This window comes from Panthera uncia, chromosome E3 (genome assembly GCF_023721935.1).
Source record: "Panthera uncia isolate 11264 chromosome E3, Puncia_PCG_1.0, whole genome shotgun sequence".
Lineage (NCBI taxonomy): Eukaryota > Metazoa > Chordata > Mammalia > Carnivora > Felidae > Panthera > Panthera uncia.
This window is the reverse complement of record NC_064815.1, coordinates 3477986-3504142: the sequence shown is the minus strand read 5'-3', so window position 1 is coordinate 3504142 and position 26157 is coordinate 3477986. Positions and strand designations below refer to the sequence as shown.

Sequence of the window (26157 nt, the reverse complement as noted above, 5' to 3'; positions counted from 1 at the left end):
CCTCCTCCTCCCTTCCTTCCTTCCTTCCTTGCTTCCTCCTTCCTTCCTTCCTCCCTCCCTCCTCCCTTCTCCCTCCCTCCCTTCCTTCTTCCTTCCTTCCTTCTCCTTCCTTCATCCTTCCTGCCTTCCTTCCTTCCTTCCTTCCTTCCTTCCTTCCTTCCGGGAAGAACTGTCCTGTTATTGTGGTAAAACAAACATAACAAAAAATGTACAATTGTTTTAGTCTGTTCAGGCTGCTCTAACAAAAATACCATAGACTTATAAACAACAGACATTTATCCCTCATGATCCTAAGCATCAGTATCAAGGCACTGGCCGATTCATTGTCTGGTGGCAGGCCAGTTCTTGGTCCACAGACATCGTCTTCTCGTGGTGTCCCGGCAGAAGGGATTTTTGAGGCAGCTCTCTGAGGTCTCTCTAATCAGGGCACACCCATCCCATTCGTGAGCCTCTGATGACCTAATCACTTCTCACAGACCCCCACGTCTTTTTACTGTCACGGTGGGGATTAGGTTTTGCCGTGGATTTTGGGAGACACAAACCGTTCAGTCCGTAACAATCATTATTACGTGTAGAGTTCACTCGTGCAAAGCTCCCGCTCATTGTTGTGCTACCACCACCACCGTCTGTCTCCGGAACGTTTTTGCGTCTTCCCCAACTGAAAAGAACTCCCGTGTTTCATGAACTCCCTGCCCACGAGGCCACTCCCCAGTCCCCTGTGTTCCTGGCAGCTGTCATCCTACTTCCTGTCTGTTATGAATTGACTGCTCTGGGTATTTTGCTCCTGTAGAATCAGACACCCTTTGTTCTTTTGTGACGGGGTTATTTCACTGGGTACAGTGTCTCCGAGGTCCCTCCGTGCAGTAGATCATGTCAGAATGTCCTTCTGTCATAAGGCTGGACAGTATCTCATCGGATGTGTACGCCGTGGATCCATTTCTCCAGGGGGACACGGGGATCGCTTCCACCTTTCGGTTATTGCACAAGCATTTTCTTTTAATGAGACGTTTTTTTATTGTGGGTCAAATGCCGCACATTGGCATGTTTCGTGGCACAAAGTCTGAGGCCTGGAGGTGACGCGGGAAGCTCCTTTGGTGGGTTTCAGGGGCTGGTTTCTCACCCGTGAAACCGGGAACGAGAATTCCTCCTTGAGGACATTACTCAAAGTGGATTAAGGTGTGGAGTCTTGTGTGCAGTGCTTGGCATGTGGTAAACATTCGATAGAAGCTGACTCAAAGTATTTATATTATCAATGGAGAAGGAAAACTATCTTTTGGGTGGAGGTGGGGAGCACAGCCTTTTCCCTAAATTTCTCTGGGCAAGTTTGGGATTATTACTAACAGTCTCATCCCCGCTGATCAGAGACTTTTTGCAATCATGTGGAATTTTATTAATAGTCATTAAAAAAAATTTTTTTTATGTTTATTTACTTTTGAAAGAGAGAGAAAGTGCAAGCAGGGGAGGGCAGAGAGAGAGGGAGACACAGAATCCGAGGCAAGCTCCAGGCTCTGAGCAGTCAGCACACAGCCCAACGTGGGCTTGAACCCACATACTGTGAGATCATGACCTGAGCCAAAACCAAGAGGCAGACGCTTAACCAACTGAGCTTCTCGGGCGCCCCTGAGGGTGCTCCCTTTAAAGTTATAACTGTTCTGGGGTACCTGGGCAGCTCAGTTGGTTAAGCGTCTGCCTCTTGGTTTTGACTCAGGTCGTGATCTCACAGTTTGTGGGTTCAAGCCCCGTGTTGGCTCTTCGCTGACAGCTCAGAACCTGCTTGGGATTCTCCCTCCCCCTCCCCCCCCCCCTCCCCCCCCCCCCTCCCTCCCTCCCCCTCCCTCTCTCTCTCCCTCTCCTCCCCTCTCCTTAGGTGCTTGCTCACTCTCTCAAATAAACTTAAAAAAAAATTTAAAGTTTTAACTGTTCATTGTTGAGCTCAGCCTGATTCCTTTTGGCAAGAAGCATTTCCGGAGAAATCTAGGGCCCCATCCGCACCTGTGTTACAGAGCAAGTATTTGCCCAAGTGGTCCTAGGAATCCACTTAGAACGGCCAGGTCTACACAGTTCCCCATGCAGACTTTGAGTCCAGCAGGGGTTTAGAAGACAGCCTTAGCTGTGTACCATGATCCTAGGGTTCCGTCCCCGAGGCCACAGCCCAAACCTTGTAACTCATCCTGGGCCCCGTCCTTGAATTCCCCCTTGCACTTTTGGGCCTGTGGTGTGCCTCAGTCCTGTTGACCTCTGCTAGGAGAGAGGCTGGTGACTTCTCCGGGCTGAAGCAGTTGATGGCCTGGGAACAGGCTGCTGCCGTTGAGAGCTGGGGCCCCCGGGGGCTCCAGATCAGCATAAGTCCTCACCTGCATCCAGTGACAGAGTTGAACATGCCTCGTAGGAGGTGGACTCTCAGTATGGGGGAAAGGCGCAGGGTTGGGAGAGGTATGGGGACACTGCGATAGAACAGTTCTGATCCTGAAGTGTGGGAGCCAGGCCCTGGCAGGGGAGGTGACGCTGTGTGTGTTACGAGCAAGAAAGTGATTCCTCCTTCCATCTTTTCTCAGTCCTTTAAGTGATCTCAAGAGGGAAGTCCCGATCGGATGCTAGAATGCCTTCTTCGCCTGTTTTAAACAGAGAGCACCAACCTCCGGCTAAGAACTTGGGGGCAGGCAGCAATGTCTGGCCAGTTTTTTTTTTTAAGTGTGTTATTTCTTTATTTTGAGAGAGAGAGAGAGAGAGCATGCACGCATGAGCTGGGTAGGGGCAGAGAGAATCCTAAGTAGGTTCCGCACTGTCAGCACAGAGCCCGATGTGGGGCTCAAACTCAAAAACTGTTCAATCGTGACCTAAACTGAAATCAAGAGTCGGACGCTTAACTGACTGTGGCTCACACTGTGGCCAGTGCCCCTGGCCAGTGTGAACAACATGGTTTTCCATGGTTTCGTCCATTTTTATGGTTACTTGCACTTAGGGCAGATGATGCTGATTTTCCCCTGACGACAGTGATGTAAAATTTCATACTCGAATCAATGAATTTAAGTTTTGTTTTCTTTTTTTTTAACAATTGAATTTATTTGAAGAAAGAGTTGTTAGTTGTGTGACGAGTGGTGGGAGGGGGAAGGTGAAAACAGCAGTGTAGACCCCTGCGTGTCAAATATCTCTGCATGTGTGCTAATGGCCGGTAGTACCCGGGTATTTCGTTGAAATGCAGATTCTGGCTGAGCAGGTCAGGGGCCTGAGGGTCTGTGGTTTGAACAGGCTGGGGCGGGCGGGGGACGAGGGTGTAAGTGCTGCCAGGAGGAAATAGCTGGACTAGAGGTGGTAGAGCGAGTTGGCTTCGACAGACATCTGGGTATGCAGCCGTCTCCTCCCCTTCTCTCCCTCCCTCTTCGTCCTCCCTGTCCTCCTCCCTTCCAGACTCAATACTAGGGGGAACCAAACCCTTCTAAAAGGCAAACCTCGGCCCTCCAGTCTAATCAGATTTGCCCTGATGGCATCTGCTTTCCAAACTTCCAAGCCGAGCCCTGTCAGCCCTCCCTCCATGGATGGGGCCTGCTTACCCCATCCTGCGGGTCAGCCTGCTTCGTGCAGAGGCAAACGCCCCTCCTGGGGTTTCTGCCACCCCTCGGTGGGTCATGATTTTGACGAGTCAAAATCCCATTTTCCCATCTTGAGCGTTGGTGTGGCCGGAGCAAATGAGGACGCCAGGAGCTGGGGGACCAGGATAAGCCAGAAGCGCAGCCTCTGTCAGGCTGTCAAAGAGAGAAGTCAGATTTCTCGACTTGCCGTGGACAGCTGTCTCCCTGCATGCGTGGTGGGCTTTCTTGTCATCAAGGGCAGCAAACAGGAGCAAGCTTCACCCTGAGGACTTCCACCCTGCTCCCTGCCGCACCTGGAGCCCTCCCATCTCCCTCTGTGGCTCCGGCTTCCAGATGCTTCCAGATGCTTCCAGGTGCTCCATCCCAAACCTTGGAGACCACTTGGATGCCTCTCTTCCTCTCCCACACCACGTCCACTCCATCAGCAAATCCAGTTGGTTCTATTTTCAGAATCTCATTGCTTCTCTCTGCCCCTTCTGCCTCCACCCTGGCCCAGCCTCCACCATGTCTTGCCTGGATTACTGCTGTGGCCTCCCTGCTGCCCTGTTTGCCTTTGGCACTTTCCATGGACTAGCTGGCAGCTAGTTAAGAGGGCATTTGGTTTACCTTGAAAAAAAGTTCAACCGCTTTGGATTCTTCCAAAAACCTTGGGAGTTTGCCCCAAGAGTGCAGCCTCTGTCTGGATAGAGCCCGCCAGTGTCCATGGATCCCCATGTTCACCCTGAGCAGGCTGCTCTGCCCCACCGTGGTCCTGAGAACTTCTCAGCGGCCCCTCCCCTTTGCAATGTAGCGCCTCGAGAAATGCATGGTGCCCGGCACATCAAGTAAACGCTGGCTGGGTGGTTTAAGTCCAAGGACAAACAGTAGGAGTCTTTGGGCTGAACGGGGCCTGCCTGCTCTTCGGCCCCTCACATTTTTCTTTTAACAGCTTTATTTATCCCTGATGCGTAATTAGCCGCACATATTTCAAGCGTAAAATGTGAGCGGTTTTGACAAATACATGTCACGAGGCCATCACATGAGTCAAGGTAGTCAATGTATGAAAGGCTTTCTTGTGCCTGTCATCTCTTCCCCACCCCCCACAACCACTGATCTGCTTTCTGTCAGTACAGACGAATTTGCATTTTGTAGACCACATTATAAAGGGACACCTACCCTGTACGCTTTTTTTGTTTTTTGTTTTTTTTTAATTTGGCTTTTGCACTCAGCACAAGGGAGGGTCCTAGTTTACTCCTTATTGTTCAGCAGTTATCCGTTGACCTGTTGAAGGACGTGAAGTTGTTTCCAGTTCGGGCTGCAACCTAGAAAGGTGCTACGGACATTCATGTCCCTACGTTTGTACATACTCTCCTAGAGTTGTTTTTTTGTTTTTTTGTTTTTAGTATTTTGGTAGGGTCGCCTGGGCGGCTCAGTCGGCTAAGCGTCCGACTCTTTGTTTTTGGCTCTGGTTGTGATCTCGCGGTTCGTGAGTTCAAGTTCAGGTTCCATTGAAAAACGGGTAGCTCTAGGAACTCTGAGCTCAGGTTTCCACAGGGGAACAGCGGGCAGGACTTTTCGGACAGGACCCGGGCCCTGCAGTTTGCCTGGGTCCCCACCGCATCCCATCACTGCCCACTTTGCTCATCTGGGCCCCTCCCCGGGTTCCAGTAGGCTCGTGCATTGGCCTGTTTTGCTCAGTGCGTGGGAGGAAATGCCGGAAAGCAGATGAATAAAGCAGCCGGGCACAGGAAGAGTTTAACAGAATGCAGAGGGACTGTGAGTTTTAACCTTGAGAGCCTTTGCTTTCATTCTGGGGTGTCTGTGGAGTTTTGCTTTCCAAGGGGTCATTAACACCAGCAGAACACGCTTTCCCTGGGAGGCCGGGCCAGGGCAGGAAGGCACAGCGTCTGAGGGGTGAGGGCCTCACCCCTCTGCCAGCCCCTCTGTTTGTCCAAGGAGGTCTGGAACCCATTGTGGAGTGGGAAATACTTTCGTGGTTTGCAAGCAGCCGGATCCTGTCCAGCACGGGTACCCACAGCCAAGCTACTGACGGCTCTTTCTAAAACTGGCCCAGTTTAGAGGGCAGTCTGGTGTGGGGGGGGCAAGGGCCAGGCCTTGAACACCACTGCAGCTCTGTGAGAAAGTTTCCTTTGCGGGGTCTCTCCATCAGGCCTGCCGAGGGCGTCAGGCCTTGACGTGATACTGATTTGCCTTGACCGTCTATCTGACAGCCATCCAGTCTCGGGCAGGCTTTGAACCTTTAAAGGCAACAGAACTGAGTGAGACTTGGCTGCTTTTTTCCATTTTCTCTCTTGTTATGGTAGCCTCTGTTAATGGCCAGGGGGATTCGTTTTCCACTTGTGGCAATAAAATAAAGATCCTGTTTCAAGTAACGCTTGTCAAGGGAGTTGATTTGAAGAAAAATCGGAAATAATTGTGAAGATGGTATGTGGGTTGTGGCAGGTTAACTCAGGAGAAGCCTCGGGGCGGCATGCGGTAGGTCTCTGCCTGATGCTCCGCTTTGCCCCAGAAGGGATCCAAGGTCTCCTTGCTGTACCTGGGCCACGTGTGCCTGAGGACACTCAGCGTGAGGGGCACCCCCCCTCCCCGAGAGCTCAGGTATGGGCGGTTTTGAGGCCTGTGCCAAGTGGCAAGGTGATGGTTGGGGGTGGGGGGACTGTGTGACCCATTATCTGTCCGCAGTGACACTGAACAAATGGGAGAGAAGCTGCTGGAATCGGGAAGACAGAGCAGAGGTCTGGAGCTGGGAAGGTGTCCAACAAACGCAGGAAGTTGGAGGGATGGGACAGGAGAGGTGGGGAGAGAATGGGACAGAACCAGCAAGGGTCCGTTGGGGGGAACCATACAAAGGAAGCTGTCTTGAGGTCACTCTGCGAGCACCGCCAAGGCTCAGGGAAGCTATTCCTTCCCTCCTCCCACCGCCAGAGCTTTAGTTGGTGTTAGCCAATCACACGCTTCGACTGGAAGCCGGTGGTGGGGCAATCGCTAGGATTGGTTCCTGCGGAGACAGGAAGCCTGTAAGAGGCAGCCTGGCCCAGGCAGAGAGCACCTAGCGGTTTCCTAATTTCTTCCAAGGTGTGACTTGTCCACTCTTGGGTCCTTGGCTGTTTGTCTGCTCGGGAGCCACCGCCCAGCCTCTTGTATGCTCCTAGCTGTTGCATCTGCTTGCCTTGTCCAGGTCCACAATTTTCTTGCATCTCGACATCCTTCATCTCCCACCCCCCCCCATGTGTCAGCCCCACGGTGCAGTGTGGATGGCTGCGTTGAGTTCTGGCTCTAGCGCTTTCTGGCTAAATGGCCAAGGCCGGATTGCTTCACCACTCTGTGCCTCGGTTTCCCCATCTCTCGAATGGGAGCAGTAATGTTTGGCAGACGTTTGTGAGAAAAACAAAAAAAACAAAGAACAGCTGTGTCGGTGACGTATTGATGCCCCGTGAGTATCAGCTGGAAAGATGGTAAAAAAAAAAAAAAAAAAAAAAAACAAACCATAGTCTGATCTCCGATCCGGAGGGAGGAACGGCAAGGTGGCGGAAAGAACATGGCATCTGGAGTCAGAAGACCAGGATGAATTTTGGTGCAGCTAAGGGATCTTGGGAAAGTAACTAACTCCTCTGAATCTCCGTGTCTCAATGTATGCGACAGGAGTAATCCTGCCAGCTGTGAGATCACAGGGGAAGGGGCAGGTGAGCAGTTCTTGTGCTTGGCTGCACACTGGAACCACCCACATGCCTGGGTCTCACCTCTAGGGATTTTGATTTAAGTGGTTGGGGTGTGGCCCCAGGCATCCAACCTTGTGAACTACCCCCAGCCAAGATGGAGAACCAGAGGTTCCGAGTTCAGACCGGTGTTTTCTCAGAGTGTGGTCCTTGGGCCAGAGGCATCAGCCTCACCCAATAATGTATTTGAAATGCAAATTATTGGGCTCCCTTCCAGCCCTTCTGAATTAGAAACTTTCGGGCCCATCCATCTGAGTTTTAACAAGTTCTCCAGGTGTATCCCAGGCATAGACGTGCAACGGATGGGTGTTAATCCCCTCCCTCTGCAGCTGTTTACTTAGCACATCTTATGTACTAGACTCTTTAGGTGTTGAGGATATAACGCGAACCGGACGAGATCCCTGCCCGGAAGGGGGCTTCCGTTCTACTGGGGGAGACTGGTTTTTAAAAAAATAAACAATTAATTAGAAATTGTGATAAATGTTAAGGAGACGCTTGAAGGCCTGCGCTAGTGGATTGCCATGAATTTTCCTACTCACACAAGTGTCCTCTCTAGCAGGGAGACTCCACCAGTGTCTAAACCCCTCCAGGACTTGCCGGACCCCTGACCTCAGACAGCCTCTCAGCAGCTGGTGTTTGTATTGCCTGAAGGCAGCTGGCCACCTCTGGACAGCCCTCACCGGGAGCAGGGCTTAGTCAACATCTATCCTGCTCTTCACCTGGGGTGAATTTCCTCCCCAGTGGTATTTGCCAGTGTCTGGAGAGGTTTGGGAGGCAGGCGTGGGACTGACAGATAATGGGTAGAACCTAAGGATAACGATAAACACTAGATAAGGCGCAGGACAGGCCCCCACAACAAAGACATACCTGTCTCCGCATGTCAAGGTGCCAAGTTTGTTCCGGAGCTTTCACGACCTGAGTTTCTGGTGTGGTCGCTCCAGAACACTCCTGTCCTCACTCTCCTTGCCCCTGGGCTTGGCTGCACTTGAAAACCTTCCACCATTTGACCAGCAAAAGGATTCCTAGTGGCCTTCTCCCTTCCTGAGCTGAGAAAGCTGCCTTTGAGCCAGGCATCTCCTTGGAAACCCCTTGGCTTCGCGCAATTTGGAAAACAATGAATTTGCAAGGTTGCACAAAGCATCCAGAGGCCTCAGGCCGGCTGGAACTGCTAAATGCAATTTTTTTCCCCTCCACATCAAAAATAATTTCCTGGCCTTAGATGCTTTCTCTGCTGTCACAAGACATGACGCCGGCAGATAGTTTTACATGGCAAACAACCTCGTTGGACCCCTTCCCCTCCTCCCCTCCGACTTTCAAAGCCTTGGGATGGATTTCTGTTCCAGCCAGGAATATCAGGGCACTTTTCCGCTGAGCCTCGAGGTTGGTTTTGGCCTAGGCGGACCTGGCAATTGCGCACACAGAGGGATGGGGTGGGGGGGGGGGGGTTGGCCCCCCGCTGCTGCCCCCCTGCAAGGGCTGAGCGTGGCTGACCACGGTCTGCTTGGCCATCAGGGTGCAAGAGGGAAAAAGAGAAGATTAACCGTAATCTCTAAAGACTAAGCTTCCTGTGTGTAGCCAGGGTTCTCATGGCTTTTCTTGTGTTAACTCCCCTTCCTCAGATGTCAGTAGTGCGAAGGCTAAGGAGCCCTGGTCTCCTGGCTTAAGGCTTGGCAAAAAAAAAAAAAAAAAGGCAGTAAATAATTAAGTAGATAGACGAATACATGGAGGTTCAGATGAACAGACAGAAAGTGCTCTGGTCAGGGCGCCTGGGTGGCTCAGTCTGTTAAGCATCTGACTCTTGATTTCGGCTCCCTGTTGGTGAGGTTGAGCCCCGGGTTGAACTCTGCACTGACAACGCAGAGCCTCCTTGGGATTCTCTGTCTCCTTCTCTTGGCGATTTGCTAAGGCCACGTGCTCAGCAGGGTGCTGTTGGCATTCGAACACAGGCTGGTGGCGCCCCCACCTGTCTTCTAGGCGGTTCCTACTGATTTTAAGGGGCTGGGCAGGCTGAGGTGTGTGAAATCTGGCCTCTCCTCCCTTGGCGTGCTCCCATCCGTTACCAGTGCCCCCTGCTTTGCTTTCTCAATAGTCCCGTGACCTTGTGACTTCCGTGTCTCTCCATCCCGCCTTGATGTGGGTCCTCTGCCTCTCCATTGCCCACTGGCCATCTTGGTCCCCTCTGTCCACCCTGCAAATGGCGGCCAGAGAGATCTGCCTCCAGCTACGAATCCGACGCTGTCCTGCAATCTTAAAACTTTCATGTGCATGGGATTACTTGAGGGTTTTGTTAAAATGCAGATTCCCGTGGTAGGTCGGGGGTAGGGCCTATACCCTGCATTTCTTTTTAAGTTTATTTACTTATCTTGGTGGGGGAGGGGCAGGGAGAGAGGGAGAGAGACAATCCCAAGCAGGCTCTGGACTCTCAGCGCAGAGCCCGACTCAGGGCTCAGACCCACAAACCGTGAGATCATGACCTGAGCTGAAATCAAGAGTCGGATGTCTGAGCCACCCAGGTGCCCCAACATTTCTAATAAGCACTCAGAACCCAGTGATGCTGGTACACAGACCACACTTTGAGTAGCAGAGCAGTACAGAAATTATTCTCTAAATGCAGGAAACCTCAGAGGAGCATTAGCCTTGTATGAGATGGGCCGTTTCTGATGACTGGGGCTCCCTCTGTGATGGGCTACAGGCAGGGGTCTCAAACTTCTGGCTCTGGGGCCAACTCTGCCCCCTCTTGGCCTGTTTTTGTAGATAAAGTTTTATTGAAACACAGGACCCCCCCACCCCATACATTTACATGTTGTCTGTGGCTACTTTTGCACTGCCGTGACCAAGTTGAGTAGTTGTGACAGAGACCGTGTGGCTCCTAAAACCTGAAATACCTACCCCACAGACCTTTCCGGAAACATCTGTTCACTATCTAGAGCATCCTCAAGAAGCTCCAGAAGGCTGTGTACTGGGACTCCCTGACATCTGAAGGGGCTTGACTTGAAGACTTGAAGACTTAAAACTTGACTTGAAGACTTAAAAACCAAATCAAGGGGTGCCTGGGTGGCTCAGTCAGTTGGATGTCTGACTTCACCTCAGGTCACGGCCTCACGATTTGTGAGTTCAAGCCCTGCATTGGGCTCTGTGCTGACATCAGAGCCTAGAGCCTGCTTCGAGTTCTGTGTCTCCCTCTCTCTTTGCCCCTCCCCTGCTCGCTCTCTCTCTCAAAAATAAATAAACGTTAAAAAAAAAAACGACAACACAGAGAGCCATACCTGCAGCTAACAAGTCTCAGGTTGGGTCTCAGGGAAGTGGCTCCAGGCGCACAGGGCAGACCCATGATGCTTTGAGGTATAGCGCACATCCCCTGGTCCAGGAGCCTTGTAGCATCCTAGCCAGTGGGGGAGCGTAGGCCCCGGTCCCCATTTGCCGGATAAGGAAATCGCCAGTGCATCCCAGTGGCTGAGTGGGGGTGTGGGTTCCACAGCTGGTTTGTGGTAGGGTTTGGACGGGAACCTGGGTCTCCTGACTTCCCGCCTGGGGCTCCCACCTCCGAGACACCCTGCGCAGAGGCCCTGGTGGCTGGGGATCTGCCTGGAGGGGTGTCGGTTAACAGAAAGAACTTCGGTTGGGGGAGGAGGGTTGAGGGCGTGTGGCCCACCATCTGCCTCCCACTGGCTCCCTCTCTGAGCCACATTTCGGAAGCTGAGAAAGAGGACATTCCTCCTCCCTTGCACTGGCGACCCCTGCCTTGACCCCTTACGCCCAAATAAGTGGGTTAATGGAGGTTAAGTGTGAGCCCTGGACTGGAGGTCTGAAGGAGTCTTGAGTTGGCTGCGAAGCCAAATTCTGTCAAGTGAATCTCAGTTTCCTATTGTCTTATATTAAAAAAAAAAAAAAAAGAAGAAAAAGGAAAAGACCAAAGATCCCAAAGGACAAATCTAACAGACTGAACATTGCAGGGTGGGGGTTGTGCAAGTGCCAGGCGCCCGACTAAGCACTTGACCCACCGTATCTCATTTAATGCCCACAGCAACGTTGGGGGTGAGCTAGTGTCGTGCTGGTTTTGCAGATGAGAACAGGAGCCCCCCCCCCCCCCCCCCGCCCCGGCGTCTGGCTCAGTGAGAAGGAGCTCAGGGGATGTGGGGGACTTTCTGGCACGAGGCACAGGGGGATCGAGTGACCCGTTCCCGGTCAGGGGCTGCAATTTGAACGTGGCTCTGTGTGACCGCACAGGGGCGCGGTGGCACCAAGTGACCTGCCCCTCCCCACCCTCCGTGCGCTGCGCGACCCTCAGCTTCACAGCCCCCACTGGCAGGCGGCCTGCAGCTCACAGGGCACAGAGCTGGGGCCTAGGGAGCAGAGTGAGGTGAGCCCTGCACCGTCGCCACCTCCTTCCCAACCGTGTGCCAGCTTCTGGGCCCAGGCCGCCAAGACTCCTCCCATGGGGTGACCCCCCTGGGCCAATCGCACGGCGGCCCGCCCAGCCTCTGAGCCAGGCTGCGCCCTGCCCTGCGAGCTCCTTCTCCCCCCTGCTTCTTGGGCTCTGTGGGAGCAGAAAGGTTAACACCCCTAAGGCCTGCGGGAGAGGAGGTGCTTCTGGGAAGCCCTCAGAGCTCAGGGACTGGGGAGAGAGAAAAAGAGGGAAGGAGAGAGAGAGAGAGAGAGAGAGAGAGAGAGAGAGAGAGAGAGATGCCTCTACCTGGCCCAGGAAAAATGGCGAAGGGGCGTGATGACTTTCTTGTAGTCCTTTCCAGGGGTATTTGTGGGAGAAACACACACACATGCATGCACACGCTTACTTTTGGAAGAGCAGGTCAAGACCCCTGCTGTTCATGTGGCTCCAGAGATGGGTGTGTGTGTGTCTTACGGCTCCGTGTGCCGGGCAGTGGAGGGGGCTCACACGCCTGCTGGGGTTTCCGGGAGCTCCTCCCAGGCTGGCCACCCCGTGCCCTTACCTCCACTCTGTGCAGTGGGGGTATTACCATCCCCTGTTTACCGGAAAGGTTCCGAGATCCTAGGACACTTGCTGAGGTCACCCAGCGTGGGCTAGGATTTGGATATTGTCAGGCAGGCTACTGCCAACGTCTGTCCTCTTTTTGTTTAATTTTTATTTATTTATTTATTTTTGAAGTTTATTTGCTTCTTTTGAGAGAGAGTGCCCGTGGGAGAGGGACAGAGAGAGAGGGAGAGAATCCCAAGCGGGCTCCACTCTGTTAGTGCAGAGCCCAAGGCAGGGCTCGATCTCATAAACCACAAATCATGAGCTGAGCCAAATCAAGAGTCAGATGCTTAACCGAATGAGCCGCCCAGGCGCCCCTGTCCTCTTTTTAACCAAACACCCTGTGGTGTGTGTTAGTCTCCATCCTGGGGGCAAATGTTCATTGAGCACCAACCAATTGGTCCGTATCTGCAAAGCCCTCCACAAAGTACCTGGCACATAGTAAGCACTATTTCAAGTGTTAGACGTTATTATTTATTGTTATTATTATTACTGTGTTCCAGGCATTAATCAGTAGAGGCACTGAGGATTCAGCAGTGAGCAAAAGTCCGTCCTCATGTGAAGCTTACTTTCTTTTCTTTTTTTAAGTTTATTTATTTATTTTGAGAGAGAGTGTGTGAGTGTGGAAGGGGCAGAGACGGAGAGAGGGAACCCCAAGCAGGCTCCACGCTGGCAGCACAGAGTCTGACACAGGGCTCGATCCCGGGAACTGTGAGATCATGACGTGAGCCAAAATCAGGAGTCAGACGCTTAACTGACTGAGCCACCCAGGAGTCCCAGAGTTTGCTTTCTGGTCGGGGGAGAGGAATAGCATTAATGAACAAAACATGTATTATGTCAGCAGGTGTAAGGACTGGAGAGAAATACAGTAGGGGTTTGGGTGGTTGGGAGTGCCGGCCAGGGTGGGGGGTTGCATTCTTCTGCGTGTTCTAGCCACAACCTGAAGGAGGCGAATGAGCGATGTGGGTGTCTGGGAAAGGAGCATCCAGGCAGAGGGGACAGTGTGTAAAGGGAGGTGTCGGTATCTGGGACACTCATTCTGTGTGTGTGGGTGGGTATGAGGGTGTGTGTGCACACACGCACACATACACACACGTATGAATGTAACAGGTGCCTTGAGTCTGAGGGATCCTGACCTTGGGAGGGTATTGGGTTTGCCCAGACCTTCCCACCTTGAAAGACTGCCCGAGCACTGAGCTTCCTGCCTGCCCGGGCCAGGGTCTGGATTACCCGGGCCACGGTGAAAGAAGGGCACAGCTCTGGGCTGGGGGTTGGAGTGTCAGGTTTTTAAAGTGGTTGGCTTCAGATTCAGCCTTGTGATGAGGCTACTACTCCTTCCCCAGACCCCTTTCTGGAAGCCCAAGCCCACGTGCACATCTCAAACAGTACCTTCGACCTGCTTGGTCAGTGTTGGGGATGAACGGAATCACTTGACTTCACTTGGGGCTTCCTGCCAAGACAGACAGCCTTGATTTACAACACCAAGTCCATGACTGTGGTCATTAACCTGCTTCCTTCCCTTGGAGACATAATGTTCATGTGTCTCTGTATCACTTGAACCAATGGGGCTTGACTGTGGCTGCACTTTTGAATTACTCAGAGAGCTCCTGAAACATCCTGATACCCAGACCCACGAAATCAGAACTGCTGGCAGAAGGGCCCAGCCAGCCAGCTATCTATCTATCTATCTATCTATCCATCTATCTATTTATCTATCTCTCTATCTATCTATATTTGTAAAGTTTATTTATTTTGACTGAGAGAGAGAGAGAGTGAGTGGGACAGAGAGAGAGGGAGAGAATCCCAAGCAGGCTACACACCGTCAGCACAGAGCCGCACATGGGGCTTGATCCCATGAACCGTGAGATCATGATCTGAGCTGAAACCAAGAATCAGACGCTCAACCAGCTGAGCCACCCAGACACCCCAGGCATCTGTATTTTTTAAAACCATCACAGCAGGGAACCTGGGTGGCTCAGTTGTTTAAGCGTCTGACTTTGGCTCAGGCCACCATCTTCTGGTTCATGAGTTCGAGCCCTGCATCAGGTTCTGTACTGACAGCTCAGAGCCTGGAACCTGCTTCAGATTCTAGGTCTCTCTCTCTCTCTGCCCCTTCCCCACTAATGTTCTCTATCTCTGTCTCTCTCAAGAATAAATATTAAAAAAAAAAATTAAAACCCTCCCAGTGATTCTAACATGCAGCCAAAGTCCAGAATCAGTACCCTTTACTATCAGATGGTATTTTTTTTTAATTGGCTTTCTCCCATTAAAAAAAACAAAAAACAAAACCTAAACTACAGAAGTTATTTTAAAAGGAAACTTTAAATCTGGTAGGGTTGTGGGAATTTTTTCCTTTCTGACCCCAGGGAAGAGAGATGACTTTATCACACTCCTCACTTCTTGGTGCATCCTGTTTATAAAAAGCCCCTTGCTTATTTCTTTTTCCCTCCTTTTATCCTGTCCTTCCTGCTTCCTCCTTTTCTCACATAGACGACTTTCCCATCGATGACCGTTTTAACTGTTGAACGTGGACCTCTTGGTCGAGATGTATTCTTACAAAATGTGCATGGCCGTTGTAGGTGCAGGGATTTTTAATTTTCTCCAAAGGGATTGTGTAATAGAGTTCACTCGTTTGCCTTCTTTTCTCCCCCTGCGTAGTTTTAAAGACCCACCCCTGGTCCTCCCCGCACCTAGTCTACACCTAATGGCCACCAAAATCGTCTGCAGTGCCCGTCTGCTATCTCTTACTCGTCCTTCTCCATGGTCAATGGCATCCATTGCCAGCTTACTGCCCACTACGAGTGATACCGCATGGGACATCCTTGATATATTTAGTCCTGACAGTCTTGGGTTCCCACAGTATATACCCAGGAGGGGATATACTGGGATATGTGGGTCATCTTCTTAGACCCAGGGCTCTTCTCCCACGGGATGTTATGGAATTTGGGGCCCAAGGACCCGGCTGACCTGGAGCTTGGTGGGCCAGGCTGGCATTTGGTGCCTACATGAGCACCGGGCAACTTCTTAGCTTCCTCTTGGGCATGAAGGTCAAGGCTACTGTGTCTCAGGCTCCTGCCCCTGGTCAGTCCACTTGGTCTCTGGCTCCTGGCCCTTGGAGGTCACATTCCTCAAACTTTTGGAGGCTGAGTCATTGCCCACGTGGGTAGGACTGGGGTGGGTGACAGGGGCTGTCCCCAAGACAGAATGAGAGAGAGAGAGAGAGAGAGAGAGAGAGAGAGAGAGAGTGTGTGTGTGTGTGTGTGTGTGTGTGTGTGTGTGTGTGGCTTTTTCCTCCCTTCTAGGACCCTGGCTGTGAGTGACAGAGGCTGCACACCAGGTTATGGGGAACAGTTTGGGCAGATTTGCTTTGGGTGTGAGTCATTAATGGATTCTAGAGGGGCCTATTCTGGAAAACCCTACTATTCTGGAAAATGCACCAGCAGGCCTGCTCAAGAAATTCAAAGGGGAGACGGGAGGTGGTGGTCTGGAGTTACAAACAACACTCAGCACCCAGCACCCCCACAACGCCAGCAGAGGGAGGCAGGGGACTTGGGCTGTGACCACCCGCCCAGCTCCCCAGCCCCGCTCCATTCTCTCACCTGCTGCATCCGTGTGCCTGGGAGACAATGTGATACAGGGTTTCCCAAATCCAGTCGCTCCTGGGCCACCTTCTTGATGTCACCAGATCCACCGGCCACCTGGGCTATTATTTATATTTCAGTTTAAATCCATTCCCTGAAAAGGGCTTAAAAACACATGCATTTAAAACGTATTTCCGTCCCTTGTGTAACTGGAAAACTGGCGGCGCTTGCCATAACTAGAAAGGAGCTACAAGAATACATATAAGGCAAGTAGAGCAAACTTGTTAAAATGTTGCTGCAGCCTGTTGCCTGCGGAAGAGCCTCTGGATTCCACCTCCGCTCGCGGGACCCCCTGGAAGTGGTTGGCAGGCTTGAAAAAGAATCGATGAATTTCAGTTCATGGTGCGGCTGCTGCGTCCCTGTCCCTCCGCTGTGCTGGCGAGAGAGTTCCTGGAGAACATGTAGTGGAGGCCCCTTGGGTGGCCCCGTCCCCCACCAACGTCCTGCACACTAACCACATCCAATGCATATTTTCCTAACAGAGGGTGGAAGGAACTTGAATTTCTGCCATGCTCAAGGGAGCACTTACGGTTGTAGCAAAGCCTTGTCGGTGCTTCACAAGAGGTGTGTGTTGTGTATAATGAATATTTACCGCATAAAGGAGCACACGAATGAGTGAATTCTGCACTAGAATGTAAACTCCACCGGGATGGGTTTTCTGTCTGTTGGGTTCAGTGCTGTGTCCGATTCCTACAAGTGCTTTGCACCTAATAGGTGCTCAGTGAACATTTGGTAAGTTGATGAGTGGATCGGCGAGACTGTAGAAGAATGAGTGAATGAAGAAATGATTGAGCACATGAATGAGTGTGAGCACCACCCTTTGACTCAAGAGTCAGGCCTCTTGTAAAGTTGCAGGCCCCCAGGGAGGCTGGCCGAGCCCTGAGCTGGGGACCAGGGGACCAAGAGAGCCATCGGGAGAAACCAACATAAACACAGCCTGGGAGCAGCTCAAGGGTGTCTTAGCAGCAGCTAAGAGGAAGCAAAGCATCCTGGGAGCTGCCTTCATGGGCTCAGGCAGGGGGCACGGCTGGCAGCTACCCCAGCAGCCAAACCCTCAGTGATGTCCTCCTTACCCCACCTCGCCAGCAGGCCACAGACGTGTAGATCTGAGAGGGAGGGGCTGTTTTCTGCACGGGGTAACGTGATGCCAAGAAGCATTTTTCAGCTCTAGAAGGCTTGATTTTCTTCTGTACCAGGCTGGGGTGGTGCTTTCGGAGATTTGCATGTCTGTCCAGCCCTCTCCCCCGCCCCCCAACACACACACAAAGGGGCAGGTTTTTAAGGAAAATCCCCACAAGTTCTAAGAGCTGTCTCTGCACTCGAGTGTTTACATGTGCTCATGTGCCGAGCACAGAACATACGGGATAATGTTTAACCAACATGTGGTCAGTGGCACTCTGGTTCTGGGTGGCTCCGTGAGGACCCGGTGAGAGGCCAGGCTTCCTCCTCATGGGCTTTGAAGGAGGGTCAGTGGCCCCCTTGACCCTCCATAACCCTGCCACCCATCTCCACCCCAATAGAAAAAGGACATCCTTTTGTTACCTTGAAATAGCAAAACACGCTCTTTCCGGGCTTTTTCCCTAAGCTGATAGGGAAGTCAGGACTTTAATTCTTTGGAAAAAAATTGCCTTTTAATTTCTTGTGCCCGTAGAATATTGGCTCAGCCCAGCTACAATAGTCATCAGGTTATGTCGTCGGGTTATAGTCAGTAGGTTATGACTTGCGAGCACTTCCTAGCTCAGAAAAAGAGGGAAAACAATATGAATGTAATGTCCTCGAAGGCGGGGACTGGGTCTCACGCTTGTGATCCCTGCTCCATTCAGGAGGCAGGCACACTCATGTGCCAGTCGTGTTTTCCGATACTGAAATCTGAGATGGATCAGACCAATATAAAGTTTAGGGTACACTGTTCCCAAGCCTCAGGGTGGACAAGGACGATGGGGGAGAGCTGGCTAAACATCTAGACTTCCAGTGCTCGCTCGCTCACTCACTCACTCATTCATTCATTAAGTGACTGTTTATTGAGTTCCTGCCATGAGGAGAGTTTGTAGATTTAGCAAATAAAAAGCAGCCTGTCCCAGTTGAACAGGAATATTGGAGTAACAACAAATCATTTTTTTTAGCGCAGGTATATCCGGCGTGGTAGCTGACACATATACTAAAACGGTGCTTTGTTGTCGATCTGAAATTCACCTTTAACTGGGTGTGCCGGCTTTTATCTGCTAGCCCTCGCTCTGCACCAAGCACTGTTCCTGGCGATGGGGGTACGGCATGGACAAGCCCCCAACTTCTTGGAGCGTACGTGCTAGCGGGGGAGACGGACAAACAGACAGCGGAAGGCAGGCTTGTCAGAACGGGGCGCCATCCGGCCCTGCCAAGTCTGGAAGGGGTGTTAGTGCAGCCCACCCACAAAGAATCTTCTGGAAGGAGGGGTCCCCAGAGAAACGGGAGCCACTCACGGTGATGGTAGGAGAGTGGACGTGTCAGCCGCAGTGAGGTGACATCTGCTGAGTACTCTCGGTTCTGGTGTGCTTATGTCGGCCAACGGTGGGATCAGGTGCCTGCTGGTGCCCGATCTTTATTCGTCCTCTCACGCTGTTACTTTTTATTATGGAAAATTTCCAACACACAGACTTCGAGAGAATCCTCTAAAAGTCCCCCAACACGAATGTCAACGCCTTGCCAATCTTTTCCTGCAAATGACCTTTTTCCGATTTTAGCTTTGTTTTCTACTGAAGTATGACAGTCTTCCAGTAAAGTGCACAGCTTGATTAATTTTGACAAGGGTCTTCCGCCCGTGTTTACAGCTATGGTACTCCACTCGGGTTAAGATATAGAACATTCCGGGTCCCCAGGAGCCTCTCTCCTGTCCCTTCCTGGGATCTGTACTTCACCAGCTACAGCTGATGTCTTCTCTACAGGGCATTAGAGTGGGGAAAATATTTCTACACATAAATAGAACATTTTGAGCCTCTTTCCCCTCTTCTCCCTTTCTTTTCTTCCTTTCTAGTTTATTTACTGATCTAGTTACTAGAAAGGTGCATTTTGGATTATAAAAAGATCTAGAACAACCTAGATTAATTCGGATTACAGCGGTTCAGAGATTAGCTATTGTTTTGGATTATTGTGTTAGTCTTTAAAAAAAAATTTTTTTTAATGTTTGTTTATTTTTGAGAGAGAGAGACAGAGACAGAGCATGAGCAGGGGAGGGGCAGAGAGAGAGGGAGACACAGAATCCAAAGCAGGTTCCAGGCTCCGAGCTGTCAGCACAGAGCCCGACGTGGGGCTCGAACTCATGGACTGTGAGATCATGACCTGAGCCGAAGTCGGATGCTTAATCACTGAGCCACCCTGGTGCGCCTTATTGTGCTTAAAGGCCTTTCTCCCTCTCTGTCCCTTTTTTGCCTGAACACTAATTGGCTAACTCCAGTGGGTATTGGAGGTTGAAAACACAACCAGCCTTGGCACCTGCCCCTCCCCAGTGTCCGCAGCGTCCTGGGTGACCAGAAGTGCCCCAGATGTTATCCTGAGATTGTCTTCGAGGAGCACAGTCCCTTCCCCCACAGCCCTCATGGTTGGGAAAGAGCCATTGAGGCATTTTACTGCCCAGGGCTGCTCCTTCCCTGACACCCCACGTGTTCCCCGCAGACGCTGCAGGAGATCTTCCAGGCTGAGAATACCATCATGCTTCTGGAAAGGTCCATCATGGCCAAGGAGTGCCCACTGAAGGTGGCGCAGACGAGGCTGGAGTGCCGGACCTGGCGCCCCAACGTGGAGCTGTGCAGGGACATCCCACAGTTCAAGTGAGTGGGGGAGGCCAGGACGCAGAGGGGTGGGTCCCGCGAGCTCCCAGGAAACCTGGGTCTGAAAAATGGACCCCCGTCCCACCAGTCAGGACGTGTAGCCCCACTACTCAGCAGGACACTGGGCAGGGGGCTAGAGTTCTGGGGTCCCCTGGATAGTCTCCGCCACCTTGTGCTCTGAGAACCCTCCAGCTTTCCCCTGAGAGCTCAGCAGAGGGAGCCTCCCAGGCCGGAGATCCCCGTGCCCCTGCCAGCCCCTGTGAGGGGCTCCAGCACACCTCCCTCCGTCTCTGTCTCCCTCTTTGTAAAGTTGTCACCCACGAACGCTGGAATAGCTTAATCCCGCCCATCCCGCTTTGTGAAGGAGAGGCCCTCCTCACTGGAGAAGGGTTGCAAAGCTCACGCAGGCCCCGAAACGGGGGTTTGGGAGCGCGGGGCTGGGGTCTGGAATGGGATGACGGCCGGGCAAAGCAGGAACAGGCCATCAGACACGGAAATTTGTGTGACCAGGGTCAGGCCCCTTGGTTGTGTGTGCCCTGTGTGCTAGGGACGCTGGCTTAGCTAGCTGCTGCTGCGTGACAAGAGCCCCAGGGCTCTGTGGCTTGTCCCCCTCCTGAGCCAGATGGGCCGAGATGTGGAGAAGAGAGCTGGGGAGGAAGGAGGAAGAACATTCTGAGAGAAAACACTGGGTGGCTCCAGGTGATGGTGTTTGATATGGGCACAGCCTGAGATAATCGTTCAGGAAACAGAAGAGCTGGGCGTGTTTGTTGGCCGGGAGTGGACAGGGAGAGTGGCCCCAGGCTTTGAACTTGAAGACCTGGCTGCCTGCTCCCCAGCCTGCTGCTGGCCTGGAAATGACTGGAAGTTCTTCACCCTGGGAGTGGGTGCCGTGCCCGGGGTCCCCCTGCAGCTGGGCTGGCAGGGGTCCAGGTCCCGGGTGAGGGCTCGGGGGAAGCTCTCCCGATCCCTCTTGTACAAGTTCCCGCTTCTTAGATGTTCAGGTTGGTTCCGGCACCCTCTGGGGCCAAGGGGTGTCTGATAACCCACCCCCAGGGGACTTTCACGGAACAGGGCTTTCAGGGACCAGATGTTGTCCCGGAAGGCCCATTACTCGGGGACAAGCTCCCTGCCTCTGTGTCCACCAGCTGTGGACGGGGTAGCATGGGTGGGCCATGTTTGGCTCAGGAGCCCCGGGCAATGTGCGTGCGTGCACTCACACGTGTGTCTGTGTGTGCCCGTGTGTACATATGTATGTGTGTGCACGAGGGCTTTGGGAGCTCAGCAGATAATAGGATTCAAGCCATCTGCCTTCTCCAGCAGCTGAAGTGTCCTGTCTCTGCATTACTCTCCTTGCCGCCCGCCCCCATCCCTCCTCCTCCACCTCTGGGCCTTCTTTCCTGTTTCTTCTATAGGTAACCCCTCCCCCTCTGACCCCTCTCCTGGCTCAGGTCCCGTCCATGCCCATTCCCGAGAACGGACACCCGTTTATATTTACATTTAAATTAATGAACATGAAACAAATCCTAAAACTCAGCTCCTGATGTCCACGAGCCACAGTCCAAATGGGTGGCCAGAGGCTACCATATTGGACAGCGCAGAACATTTCCGTGGCTGCAGAAAGTTCTGTTGGACAGCGCTGGGCTAGAGCCCCAGGGAGCCAAGAGTTTCCAGGCTTCTATGTGACCTCTCCCTAGCCCAGGGTTGCCGCGGGGAAGCCCATCCTGATATCCAACTCAAGCCCTTTGGGTAGCATGTCCTCTCGGCCTGAGCACAGAGGCGGGACCCACGGCACAGCCCCCGAGACTGGGCCGCTATCACAGGTCCCTACGGCTGCTGTCACAAGTCACCGCACACCGGGTGGCTTGAACAACGCTTCTGTATTCGCTCACACTTCTGGAGGCCAGATGTGTGAAATCGACTCGGTGGCAGGGCAGGCTCCCCTGGAGGCGGGGAGGGAGAGTGTGCACCACGACTCCTCTTGGCCTCTGGTGTTGCCGGGAGTGCGTGATGCCCTCGGCGTGGGCTGCATCACCGCCACTGCCTCTGTCTTCACGGCCTTCTTCCCACGTGCCTCTCTGTGCCTCGCATCTCCCCCTCCTTCCTGGGATAAGGGGCCCCGTCTTTGCGCTTAGGATCCATCCTGAATGCAGGTTGACCTCACCTCAGGATCACCTACACCTGCAAAGACCCTGTTTCCAAATGGTATCACATTCCCAGGCCCCGCGGTTTTGGACTTGGACGCATCTTGGGGGGCCACCCTTCAACCCACTCCATCTGGATGTTGTGACAACCTCGTAACCCCTCTCCCGCCCCTGTTCTTGCCCCTTCCGATCTCATCTTTAGGTGGTGGCCCGGAGATTTTCCCAAAATTTGAGTCAGCGACTCACACCCCCTCCAACGCTCACACACCATTTAACCCCCCAGGGGCCTCCCACGGCCCTGAGGACAACCCAGGCCCCTCGATTTTGGATTTTGCTGTGCTCTATGCTCTAGCCCTGCCCTCTGTCCAGTTGGGTAGCCACCAGCTGCACATGTGGCTTCTCCATTTACATTTCAATGAGTTAAAATGAAATACCATTAACAAAAACAAGTTTCTCCCTTGCTCTGCCTGCATTGCAAGTGCCCACGTACCCCACGCGGCCAGTGGCGCCCAGAGAGCACGGTGCAGGTATAGAACATCTCCGGCGTTGGGAAGTCCTGTCCTGTAGAATATGTTCCCTCTTGGGTTTCATGCAGCCAGCTGGTTCTCATCTTTTATTCTCGGGTCACGAGCTCCCTCCCCAGAAGGGCCTTTCCTGATGCCTTTGGAAGTTTCCCCAGAAGCAGAGCTTCGGGAGAAAGGGAGTCGGGGGAGGCAGGATGGGGGAGCGCGGCTTCGTCCTGATCCCATCGGAGTCTCTGCATCATGAATTGCACCATGGAGGTGGTCCCACCTGGAGGCAGGGGACAGCCTTTTGTACCCCTATGTGGGTGAGCCGTTGGCTTCTCTGGAGAAGCGTGGACCTATGGACGTCAATATGTACGGCCAGTGCACACGGCAGCTGGGAGGACGGGTGCCCCAGCCAGTAATGGGGACCCGAGCAGGGCGCCAAGAAGGGACACCCCACCTGACCATCTTTTATCCACATGGCGCTAGCCAAGCTAGTAGAGTTTTTTGTTTTTTTAATGAAACAGAATACATACAACATAAAATCTACCAACAGCATTCAAAGTGTTGTGCAGTTACATGCACTATCTAGCTCCAGAACATTTTCATTCCACCCCACAAACCCTCCCTCCAGCCCCGGGCAACCACTCATCTTTCTGTCTCTGTGGATTTGCCTGTTCTGGAAGTTTCATGTAATTCACATAATACATAACCTTTTGTGTCTGCTTTCTTTTCACTCAGCATGAGCCTTCAAGGGTCCTCCCTCTATAGCAGGTGGCAGGGTTTTGTTCCTCCGTGTTAGGGCTGAATAATATCCCATCATATGGATGGACCACCTTTCGGTTGGCCATTCCTCCGGTCGGAGGACAGTGGGGCTGTTTTCACCTTTTGACTCTTGTGATTAGTGCCACACAGGTATTCGTCCAAATATCTGTTCGAGGGTCTCCTTGCAGTTCTCGTGGGTATACACCGAGGCGCGGCATTGCTGGGTCACGTGGTAAGTCAACACTGAACTCAATGAGGACCCACCAGATTGTTGCCCCAAACATTCCGTGTCTTCCATTGTGCTTTTCGACCTCGGCAGCGCCTGTCGCGAACCGCCTTGTCTCCCTGTCCCACCTCTGTCTTCCCTGACGGCCGAGCCTCGTCCGTCTCGCTCAGGGCTGCCTCCCCGCGCCTGGCACAGTTCCCGGCCCCTGGCTGGTGCCAACTCTGCCTTCTCTGCTCTCGCCCCAGGCTCGTGAACGAGGTATTCACCATCGACGACACCTTGCAGACCCTGAGGCTGAGGCTGCGGGAGACCCAGGACACACTGCAGCTGCTGGTAATGACCAAGTGCCGGCTGGAGCACGAGCTGGCCGTCAAGGCCAACACGCTGTGCATCGACAAGGAAAAGTGCATGAGCATGCGCAAGACCTTCCCCTGCACCCCGCGACTGGTGGGCTACACCTGAGGGGCCGCCCCCGGCCCCTGGCATCCTGCTCTGCGCCCGTTCCCTGCGCAGGGTGAAAATGGAAAAGGCAGAAAAATAAAATAAAGTGTCGTTTCCTCCCTTTCCTCCTATCATGGGAAAGACCCCAAACTATATATATATATAAAAATAAATGTATGAAGAGCCCAAATAAATGTGCCCAAACCAAAGATGTTGGAGGTCATTCTTCGCTGCAGAAACCGGCCTCGTAGTGGATCCCGGGAGGAGACAGACTGATTTCTTGGGGACGGAGCACTGAGAGGGTCTCGGCACCCCCAGGAATGGAACAGACCACATTTAAAAAAACGAACAGACCAACCCATTTGTCCCTTTAGGAGCACCGTGTGTAGACCACGGGATCTGAAGACCGGATACCGGAGCCGAGATTGGCCAGAACCCATCCGTCACTTAGGAGCTGGGTGGCCTTGAGCGGGCTCCCAGCCGGAACACCCTCATGTACAAAATGAGGTCAGTCCAAGGTGGAGGCCGCTGTCAGCTGTGTGGGGCCGGGCAAAAAGCCAGGATTTGGAGCCACAAGTCCTGGGTGTGAATTCCAGCGTTGCTATGTGGGGTGTTTTGGAAATCGCTATGGGAGAAAAAGGAGGTAAAATCAGTTCTGGTGGAGGGGGGGCAGGAAGAGGCAGGTGAGGGTTGAGAGAGAGCTCTAGGCAGAAGTCACATCGCTTTGAAGAGTTAAACGGAGAACTAGCATATCACCCAGCTGTTGTACTCCTAAGTATATATCCAGGATCGTTGGAAACAGGTACTCAAAAAAACACTGGTACACGGATACTCATAGTGGGTTAATCGCAAAAACTAAAAAGTGAAAGCAACCCAAATGTCCATAAATAGGCAAGAGGTATCCTGTCCATGCAATAGAATTTTGTTCTGCATAAAATAAGATGCACAAAGTGCTGACATCTGCTAGAATACGGATGAGCCTTGAGGACATCACGGTAAGTGAAAGAAACCAGACACAAAAGGCCACGTATCGTGTGATTCCATTCATAGGAGACGTCCAGAATGGGCAAATCCCTAAAACAGCAGATTGGTGGTTGCCCGGGAGAGAGGAATGGGTAGCGATGCTCCGTGGCTACAGGGTTTTATTTGGGAGTGATGGCAATGTTTGGGGACTACATACCGGGGGTGGCACAAATTGCAGATGTGCTAAATGCCATAGAATTGCTCGCGTTAAGTGGTTAATTTTATGTCACGTGAAATTCACCTCAATTAAATGGGGAAAAAAAAAAAAGTCCTATTAGAGGGTGGGATTTTTGGTGAGATGAACGGCCTGAATAAAGGCAGGCAGCTATGGTCCCAGGCACAGAAGCCCTTGGAGAGGCGCGGGAATCATCCCCAAAGAGTTTCAACTTTTTTTTCCTGGGGCCAGTGTTTCCCAAGCTTTGTTTTTCACGTCGGTGCTTCCCAGAGTTTGATGCGCGTGCACGGATCACCTGCAGACCTTGCTAAATGCAGGCTCTGAGGCCGTGGGTCTGAGGCAGAACCTGAGTCCTGAGGTTCTGACAAACAGCCGCGTGGGGTTGATAGTCCAGGGACCACACTTGGAGTAAAAGTAACAGCTGCTCAGCCTGCCGTGACCAAGCACCACCCTTACTGTTATTCCATCTTTTTAAAAAATTTTTTTTTTATTTTTTTAAATCTCAGAGACAGAGGGAGTGGGGGAGAGGGGCGGAGGGAGAGGGAGAGAGAGCATCCCAAGCAGGCTCCTTGCTCAGCGTGGAGCCCGACAAGGCTCGATCCCACGACCATGAGATCATGACCCGAGCCAAAACCAAGAGTCGATTGCTCAATCGACTGAGCCACCCAGATGCCCCTATTCACTCCATCTTTTAGATTGTTACACTTAAAAGAAAAAAAACCAACTTAGATTTGTTTCAAAGGCAAATTTGTGGCATGACTGCAGACAGGAGCCTGTGCCCAGAGTGGAGCAAAACAAAATATTGCTAATGATGTTGGCTCAGGAAGTATTGTCCGCCCAAGGTGATCTTGTCTCAAGGTGTCTCTCCTTTTGTTCTAGAAAGGAGATCAAGTCCTAAAGAGGTGTTAAAGACGACCTACCATCCTGTGGAGACTGTCCTTGAGGTAAGCTTGCTTGAAAGAGGACAGAGTCCCTTTTTCTACTAATGAGTTTCGATGCTGTTTAAGGCCTTGAATGCACGGATCTAAGGAGGCCCTCCTGCAGGCAGGAGGCCGTAGGATCTTTAATGTGGGGATGTGAAGTGAACAGGCTGGTGTTTTAGAAATAATTCCTTGGTGCTGAGGAGTCAGGGGGGGA

At 52.3% G+C, this 26157-nt stretch overlaps 1 protein-coding gene across 1 annotated transcript in view; it reads left to right on the top strand.

Moving 5' to 3' along the window:
• Nucleotides 1-23973, top strand: part of TEKT5 (tektin 5) — a 38346-nt gene extending 14373 nt beyond the window's left edge. Inside the window, exons 6-7 of the mRNA XM_049638231.1 lie at nucleotides 19589-19743; nucleotides 23627-23973. Coding sequence (XP_049494188.1) covers nucleotides 19589-19743; nucleotides 23627-23843 — 372 coding nt within the window. The 3' untranslated portion in view covers nucleotides 23844-23973. The remainder of the gene's footprint in view (nucleotides 1-19588; nucleotides 19744-23626) is intronic.
• The last annotated feature ends 2184 nt before the right edge of the window (nucleotides 23974-26157 follow it).